The 9,269-nt window shown below is 37.8% G+C and overlaps 1 protein-coding gene across 1 annotated transcript; it reads right to left on the bottom strand.

Annotated features, from left to right (window-relative positions):
• Window positions 1–8,244: 8,244 nt before the first annotated feature.
• LOC18443677 (small ribosomal subunit protein eS30z/eS30y/eS30x) lies at window positions 8,245–9,070 on the bottom strand. Its single transcript, XM_006853859.4, has 3 exons — window positions 9,022–9,070; window positions 8,600–8,737; window positions 8,245–8,444 (listed from the first exon to the last, which is right to left on the bottom strand). Exons 1-3 carry the CDS (start codon window positions 9,023–9,025, stop codon window positions 8,398–8,400), a joined length of 189 nt encoding a protein of 62 aa, XP_006853921.1. The 5' UTR covers window positions 9,026–9,070; the 3' UTR covers window positions 8,245–8,397.
• Window positions 9,071–9,269: the final 199 nt, after the last annotated feature.

Genomic DNA, 9,269 nt, shown 5'->3' with positions numbered 1-9,269 from the left:
TTCAAGATTTTCTTTATTTTTTTTTCTCTTTTTTGGTTGGTCCCTAGGCTCGTGGGTCACGTCCCCAAAATTTATAGCATGTTTGATTTTTGGAAGTAGTGGTACTTCTCCATTTGATAACGGGGAGTGCTACACATTTTTTTGGGAGCTGCAGCACCCAAACCAACATTAAAAATAGGAAGCCATGGCTTCTCAAACGTGCCCTTAGACTACTAAAAAATTTCTCAAAAAAATGTCTGATGGTATATGTAATAGGACCTCGTTTTTATGTGGCCAAGGTCGCATATGTAGAAATATAGGCCTTTTAATAAATCTATTTTTAAGATGGATTTTAAGACTTAATTTCTAAGGACATGTAATCTATAACATGGAGATCGTGAATATAAATAAATAAATAATTTTTAAAAACTAAAAATAATAATTATAGTAAGAAAACATTTGGACCGTTAGTTTCCATTATTTTCAGATGGAACGCCTACCTGCATCCATCTTGAAGATAGATGCTTTACACTTTTTGGACCGCATATGTAGAAATGCGATCCAACCCGTATGAAACAATTTTCCTATATAATATCATGTTGCATGTACCAGTAACTAACATGTTTCCAAGAGACGTAGGATTATTTAATGTAGGGCAGGTCAGTCCTGGTCCCCATAGGGCGAGCTCATATGGGGCGGAAAAGGCCATGGCCCAAGCCCAACCCTCATCCTATCAAGACCGGGCAGCTTGGGTCGAACTAGGCCAGCTCTATCGTGACCCTACTAAAGGCCTAGCTTGCCTAGGCCATTGAGTAGTGGAGGCCCACCCCTAACCCAGCCAACGGGCCATATTATGTGGCCCAGGACTTTGATTTTTGGGACCGGGCTACCCGGCTGATTGCCAGCCCCAATTTAATGGTGCCTCAAGACCCAGTGTCTGTAACCCCACCTCCCCCCATGTCTGGAAAATTCATTATGAAGTCATAGATCTCTGTAAGGGCTCCACGCAAGCTCTGAACCACAAAACAGGATAAGTGGGACCCCAGTTAACTGGGCCCCACCCTACTAAATGTATGTATATATTATGGTAGAGATTCCACTGAACTTCATTTGGAATGTTGGGATTCCATGTGCTTTTTTTGGTGGGGTATTGGGGGTATCAATCCCGGGGTGTCCCTTCATTTTCTAAACTTTTGAGTTCCATAATTTCAACTTCCATTTGTTTCATTTTGGTATAGGATGAGGTTTCTATAAGGTTTAGGTTTTATGATAAAAAAAAAATATCACTTCAACTCTTGGTCCAAAAAACATTTTCGGCATCATAAATCTTCATGATGACTCTAAAATCAATTTTCAACACTGACAAAAAATTTCTAAACTCAAAAAATAATACAAGTATTACAAATATATAAACACTTGTTTTAGGGCAAAATGGACGATCTAGATAATTTGTTACAATAACCATAGTTTTAGAACATAAAATTTTTTTTTTTTTTTTCACAACCATAATGCTGAAGTCAAGATACTCGATGTAAAGGTTTTCTTATGAATTGCAATTTCCAATGAGTTACGAAGTGAAAGGGCTGCAGCACTATGATATGCAAAAGTTCCCGATTTCTTGCTATGTTATGGCCAACTAATATGTGAAAGACCCATGTTAGGAATCCCCCTCATCCTAAAAGAAAGGAGAAACTTGGATGATTTATGAGGCGTTTGGGAAACTAGAGTTGGTAGGGTGCGAGCTGAGATAGGTTGGCCATGGGCCGGTTGACCAGCTTGGCTTGGTCCTCAAACAATTATGGCATAGGGCACAAAATTTGGCCGAAGGGCTAGGCTAGGGCCCAAGGGTTGGGCCAAGGCCGAGCCACAACAGTTTAAGGGCTGAGCCGGGTCAGGCCAGGGCCTTGGCCCGTTGCCAACCCTAGGTGTGGAATTTAGAGATAGAGAGAGAAATTACTATCTATTTAATCCCTCTGGCAAGAACCCATTGAGTATTTTTGAGACCCTACATCTTGGGAATGTAACATCTTTGACCTAGGAAATAACCTCAAAATGAAGAAGTTTTTCATATCTCTCTTTGTACACATCTCACAAAAATAATATCTTAAGATTGAACAAAGACCATCTAACTTCCAATGGGAACCGCTGAAGCATTGAGGAACTCAGTTCAATTTTGTTCTAAAAATAATCATCTAGTGATTCTTAAATGATCTCAAAATTTCAAATCAAAAAAATCTCAACTTTCCCCAGGGGGAATAAATGTACAATATGGAAGTTGTTTACATTTTGTCACTTCTGTTGAGCATGTGTTTAAAGAATGTAATATGGAAGCTGATAATTTGGCTAATTCATGTAGCGTTAATGCTGGTGAGGTAGTTATAGTTTAAGGGTGTTTTTGTGTTTTTGTAATAATTGTATCTGAGTTTATCAGGCTGAGATTTATAAATAACTATCGATGAAATGAAAATGTTATTGATCTTCACCCATATCACCCATAGCATAAAACTTACATGCATCCCTCTATCCAACTGTCCATTCTGAATGGACATTTGAGATGACTCCAATCTCACATCTCTACACTATTTTATTTTTAATTTTTTTATACAAAATACTTTGACACCAAATTTTGGGCGTCCACTCCTATCTTAAACTCGCACATGTAAAAAATATATTATCAATAAAATAAAATGACCAAAATATTTCAAGCGTATTTTGGTTATTATTTTTTATCGATAAATTATTTTTAATATGTTGTTTAGGTACGCCCCATTGAGAAGATGCCACGTACCAAATTTTATATTCATACAATTTATAAAAATAAAATTAAAAATAAAATACTCTAAGACGTCGGATCTAGATCAAATGGTGACTGGCTCACTTTATCTATATTGGAAGGCTAGACAGAGGGGGAAACATGTATCTTATATATGGTGGAGGGGAAGTATAGAAACCTCTGCTTTTACATGATATCCTCACCAAACAAAAATTGGGCTTCCATGAAGGGAAAGGTTTCTATACTTCCCCTACAGCATAGAAGATCTATGCTTCCCTTACCATCGAGCTGTCCAATTTTGAACGAGAGAGCCACTCTCTGTTTGATCTTAGATCTGACGCCTCAAGGTATTTTATTTTTCGTTTTTTTACAAATATTGCATGAATATGAAATTTTGTACGTACTATCTTCTCATTGCGGCACACCTATAAAAAAATATGAAAATTTTTTTTTGATAAAATATAATGACTAAAATACTCCTTGAAACTTTCAAGGGTATTTTAGTCATTTTATTTTATTGAAAATAATTTTTTTATATTTTTCACTAGTTCGAGTTTAATAGAGGATTGGACGCCTAAAATTTGGTGTCAAAATAGTTTATAGAAGAAAAAAAAAATAAAATAGTGTAGAGCCGTGACATTGTGATTAGAACAATCTTAACCCTCCATTCAAAATGGATGGTTGGATAAACGGAAGTATATAAGTTTTATGCTGTAGGAGAAACATAAAAAGCTTGCCCTTGGATGAATAGCAAAAGGACTTAAGCTACACTATGGAATCGACAGCGCCAAGAGAGCACCAAAGCTTGCAAAGAAGGAAATTCAAGGAAATTTTTACAAGGAAATAACCCTCGACTGAACAAAAAAAAAAAAAAAAGACATCGACGCTTCATCCCAATTTTAGTAGTTTAGCAACGTTTTGAAAATCACCGATTCGGATAAAAATCAGCAGCACACAAGCCTGATACCGTTGGGAATCACAGCCCCATTCTCCCTAATTTGTGATTTATCAAAACAAATTTGTTTCAAAAGTTATGTTAGTTTAATCATCAAATTTTGAATATGGATCTATACAACTTTTCTTATTTCTTCGATCATTTATTTATCTTTTTTCTTTCATTTTTTTTTTGCTAGAATGCCAATTGGGTTGATCAGGATCAGTACAATGGGTCGACGATCTAAGGGATGGTTCCAGGTTTTTAAACGCTGGTTTCAAGCAACTCAGTACTTGATAAACAACTTTAGGAACTTAAATTAAATAATCATTCTAACCAAATATGTCTCCAATTGATAGTAAAAACATAATAATAATTACCATAAATAAAGAAACCACATTCCTCAGCACCACTTTATCACAGTTTCTGAAGTCGGTTTTTGGAAGACACAAATTATACAAATTTTTAAATGGCCATGCTTTGCATGCGGCCTAGCCCACATATAGAAATACGGGTTTGGCAATAAATATATTTTTTAAATACAATGTGATCCTAAGTTTTAGAGAATATATAGAGATCATGAATATGAAAAAATAACTAAATTTAGAAACTAGAAATAATAATTATATTAAGAAAACATTTGAACAGAAAGTTAGTTACACCTATGTGCATCCATTTTTAAAATGGACGCTTTATACGTCTGAACCGCATTTGTCAAGCCTGCACGACGAAACAATTGTTCTTTTTAAATTCCTATGCCACTCCATTCAGCTTTTACTCTCACCCGCTGCTTCATTTCCCTGTTTCCACCAGTCCCATTCGACCATATCAGTCGATCTAACAAAAAAAACTCAAAAAACACCGGAGCCATTGTCCATTTGAATCAACCTCGGCCCACAAAGGCATAGGCTCTAACAGCATGACACACTAGACCTGATCTCCGGTGAGAAAAGCGAACCTTCGGGAAAATTATATTCCACCTCAATTATATTCAGCTTCCCCTTCTAAGATCCTCTTCTGAGATTTAGACTAAAATTTGAAGAACAGGCAATTTAGACTTAATTCCAATGCCATATCCCTAATGTCATGAAACCCCCTTCTAAGTTTGATTAACAGTAGAAACAAATGTCATATAGAAAAAGATTAAAAATAGGAAATGGCAACTACCTCCAAGGGCTTGAAAGTCCGTTGCACCTTGCATCAGTAAGGAATGAAGATCATACATCCATTCTTTTTTAATTGTTAAGATCATACATAAACTCTATGATATCCTCTACAATAAAGTCAGATGCCCTTTTGCCCCAAGAGTCCCTTGTTATGCACTCCCCAAAACCAAATGATTGCTAAGCCAGGGTGAGTCATTGATCTGGACATCTATGATCAACCAGTCGGCAGCCATAACATGAGCAAAGAGATCAAACAGTCCTGGTTCAAATTCCCATCACCCCCTTTCTCCACTCTCAATTTTCTTTGCTTCGATGAACCGACTTTGATTTTCCCATGGAGTCAATCATATCAATACCTCCGCCCTTCTCTCTCTACAACTTTTAATTTTGCTGAGGTTTTAAGCCTTTCGTTGTCTAGAAAGTACAGTTTCTCTCATGGGGCTCTTTCCTCATTAGAGCAAATTGGGGTCTTTTACATTTTTCTCCATTATGAAGACCCAACTATGGTTTTTTGATTGATGTAATTATATGCACATCAATATCATCTTCAATCTCTCCAAGTTCAAATTTTATCCACACCATTCTCCCTCTGGAAACTCCAATTTTAGGAATCAGATACGTCTTGGGTTCGATTAGCACCGATATGTCTTGGGTTCGATTCCTACTACTGACTTACCCAAAAAGTAAAAAAATGGAGGGGCGCTCCAACTTTCATTGAGGTTTCACGCCCTTATTGGTCAAGGAACCCTTCCAATTCACCTGGTTTTTTAGCCCTTAACTCACTCAAGTAAATTGGGTCATTTTTGCTGTGGCCATTGAAGAACACCCCTAAGAAGTATGGAGTCTTATAGGCTATGTAGAGGCATTACGCAATGCCCAAGCATTTTCCTGAGCCCCATTTACAGGTGACAGCCGAACCAACGGGCTTCCAAGGCTTCTTGGCTAATAGAACTCCCATCTCTAGATTTCTGAAGATTTTGATCGATCTGGGTTATTAATTAATTTCTGAAGATTTGATCGATTTTGGTTAATTGTTTCTTGAGCCCCCATTTTTTTAACAGCAGATGACAGTTGAACCAATAGGCCTCCAATGCTTCTTGGCTATATAAACTCCCGTCTCTAAATTCCAAAGATTTGATCGATCTGGGTTATTGATGATGCCTCTCTTCGACTTACTTTGAAAAAGTGTGGCGGCCGGTTGTTCTAGTTTCTTAGCCTGAGAATTGCCATTTCATGCAGGAAAGATATTGCGGATGAAATTTATCCCTTTGCTGGTTTTTGCTGGTTCATACTAGGTTGCAATTGTCCATACTGGGACATGAGAAAGAGAGCGAGATTGAATATAGTGTTTATTTATCGGACACAGATTCTATGAGTACCCGGACTCATATGTACCAATGTGGGTCCCCAAAAGATAACCATGGACCGAATTCACTGTCAGGCTCAGGTTGCCTATGAAGCATCCATCAAAGTTGAGTTCAATGACTATGGGAGGCAGTAGCAACAAGAAGTAGGATCTTTAAACAGTCATCAGATGGCAAATGAAAGATGCCCCAACAAAAAACTCATGGACCAACCAAAAAAGTCCTTTGGTTTTGGGCTCAACAGGTAACAGTGGCTTTCATCTTGGCCAAAAGGTCACACCAACTTTCATTATTCTCAAAAATGCACTTGTCATACTGCAGCAACATAATCCACATAGAAGCCAGTATGATGGGCTAGTGCCGCAACATAATCGAAATAGAAGCCAGTATGGTGGGCTAGTGAAAAGGAAAAGATCAGCAATAGGGGATGGTGGAGAGAAATAGGCCAAGAAGTGCTGTTGTACATTTCTGGGCAAAACCCACAACCATTCACAAAGACCCATTCATAAACAAGTTTCCTCCTCTCCTTTGCGCAGGACAAAACGGTTAGGAATGAAATCACTCCTATGAATCTGGTCTGTGGTCAAAGCTTTCTTGAAAATAACCAGCCAATGAACCGTTGGATCTTTGGTGGAATAGGGATAGACTAGTGCTTGTTTGCTGTGACAGGCGTTTTTGTTGAGGGTGTTCAAATTATTGTACATAGAGGGGACCGAGAACTTCACAAGGCAGTGGAAATGAAATATTTTCATCTGAGGCCAGGGTGAATAAGCTAGAGCAAGGGCCTTCTAAAGTGGAGCCCCAGCATATGTCCCGCCACAGCCTATCGTGCTCCAGAGTTTTCACAACAAACAGAGTTTCCCTGATAAAATCACCACAAGTGGTGACAATACCCTTCCAGGCCCCAGAGGAAGGGTATAAGTTGTAGATATATATCCATTGAATCATTTAAAACACTTCTAAATTTGACTGATTTGAGCAGTGTTTTCTATAGGCACTCTGAATTTTCAGACTACTAATAATACCAAAACAAACCAAAATATCAGATGTGATCGTCCTAGCATTAGAAACAGAAGTGTCACTTCAGAAGTACACAAGATACTTAAAATTTATCAAAAACTCACCATTAGTAGCATAACACATCAAATTAATAAACATATGGTCTAAATTTCCTAAACAAAGATTAAAAGAACCTCAATGAAACCCATGCCATCAAGCTGCATTTCAGAAGGAATAATAAATAATAACTGATAACAGCAGCCCCACAATGACATACTAACCATCATCGTGAAATTCCAGAACCAAGACTAGGCACGATGCCAGACCGAGAAGAACGCAGCTCAAAAATTCAAAAGAATTGAAGTAACACGTTTCTATATCCAAATATTTATAGATGAAAGGAATCAAGAGTAGCCCGATTAGAAGGTAATCTACAGAATCAAAATCCAGAGCTTTCTGACAAGTTTAAAAGCCTTTTTCCATTTTCTCAAGCCCATTGCTTGCAAATTTTGATTCACATGACATCAATGGGTGGTTTCATGAAGATATAGATTGCCTTTGGAGATTGACAAATATCAGAGAGGATTAATCTCCCCAAAAGAGGAGAAGGGATAACTATCTCTTACTCTCCTGTAGTCAGAGAAGCCCATAATGTCACAGATTGCCTCATGAGGAAGTTCTAGGGACTCTCTCTATTCTTTTTTGGTAGAATGTATAATGCAACTTGACACAACCATCTACCTAATTGTTCTATCTATATATAAAAAAAGAGAGAGAAAGATAGAGAGAGTGAGAGAGAAAAGAGAAGCACCTCGGCAGAACAGGAAAGTCTCGAGATTAAAACCTGAGAATTCCAAGTCAAGATGTTTCACTCGAAAAGGGCTCAAGCTCAAAATAAACAAGTATGATCGCAAAGTTCGGAATCATCATGCCACAGGCGATGCTTAAAAGAATACTATCGCAACGTCAATCACTGTGTTTTCCAGTAAGATATATCCAAGCCAGAAAAAAAAAAGGGCAATTTTCCAATTTCTAAATAGAGTCGAGGCATTTACTGGCAATTTATCTTAACCAACAAAAGTCACATACAATGCCCCATAATTCCATTAAACATCTAGGTCCAGAAAAAAAAAGCCCTTAAAAAACCAATAAAAAAGTAAACAAAAATTCATGTTCTTGAATTTACTTCTCGGACGAATTGGGTCCCCTCTTCTTCCCGAACCCAACCACTGCAAGCAAAATAACACAAACAATTCAAAACCAAATGACATAAACGTAAAACTAAATCAACTCAAGAAAAAGAACAAACAAAATAAAACCCATAATTTCGTCCCAAAAAAATTGCCTCACAAATTTTAAAAAATTGTAAACAAAGATTGCTTACCTGCTGTTACAAAACGTCGATTGTATTGCATGCGCTTGTGAGCACGCCCTCTCGGCTTCTTCTTCTTATCCTGTTTCGCAACCTTCGGGGTTTGGCCCCTCACCTTCCCAGCACGTGCCAGTGATCCGTGAACCTTACCTGAAAACACAAACTGTACACTTAGAGAGAGTGCAATATTAAAGAGAGAGAGATATAATGTAGCAGACAGTAATACTGGTTCTGTACACAAAGAAGAGAGAGAGGGAGCATATAAAGGGAACATGGCATGCAAAGGCATAGCAAAACCAGGGTATGGCGCGTTCAGTATGACAAACAACAGGACCATCTTTGGGGTTTGGCAACTGGAAGTAATGGAGATTAGGGTTTATTTCATAATCTACAGTTGCAATCGTAGAATTATAAGAGAGAGAGAGAGACGGTACCCATGGTTGTGTGAAAACGATCAAGCTCTTCTTCTTTATGGTTCTCGAATGATACAGGGGAGGGCCAAAAATTAGGGTTTCACATTCACGCGAGGCGCAAGACCCTGCTCATTATATAGGGAAATGTACAGAAAAAACCTTTAATTCGTTTACAAATGGAAAATTATTTCATGCGGGCTGGACCGCATTTCTACATATGCAGTCACGAAAGTGTAAAGCGTCCATCTTAAAGATAGTATCAAGTAGGT

This window comes from Amborella trichopoda, chromosome 5 (assembly GCF_054954075.1).
Source record: "Amborella trichopoda isolate Santa Cruz 75 chromosome 5, AtrichopodaSantaCruz75HAP2 v2.0, whole genome shotgun sequence".
NCBI lineage: Eukaryota > Viridiplantae > Streptophyta > Magnoliopsida > Amborellales > Amborellaceae > Amborella > Amborella trichopoda.
Note: the sequence above shows the minus strand (reverse complement) of the source record. Positions and strands in the feature narration are given on the sequence as shown.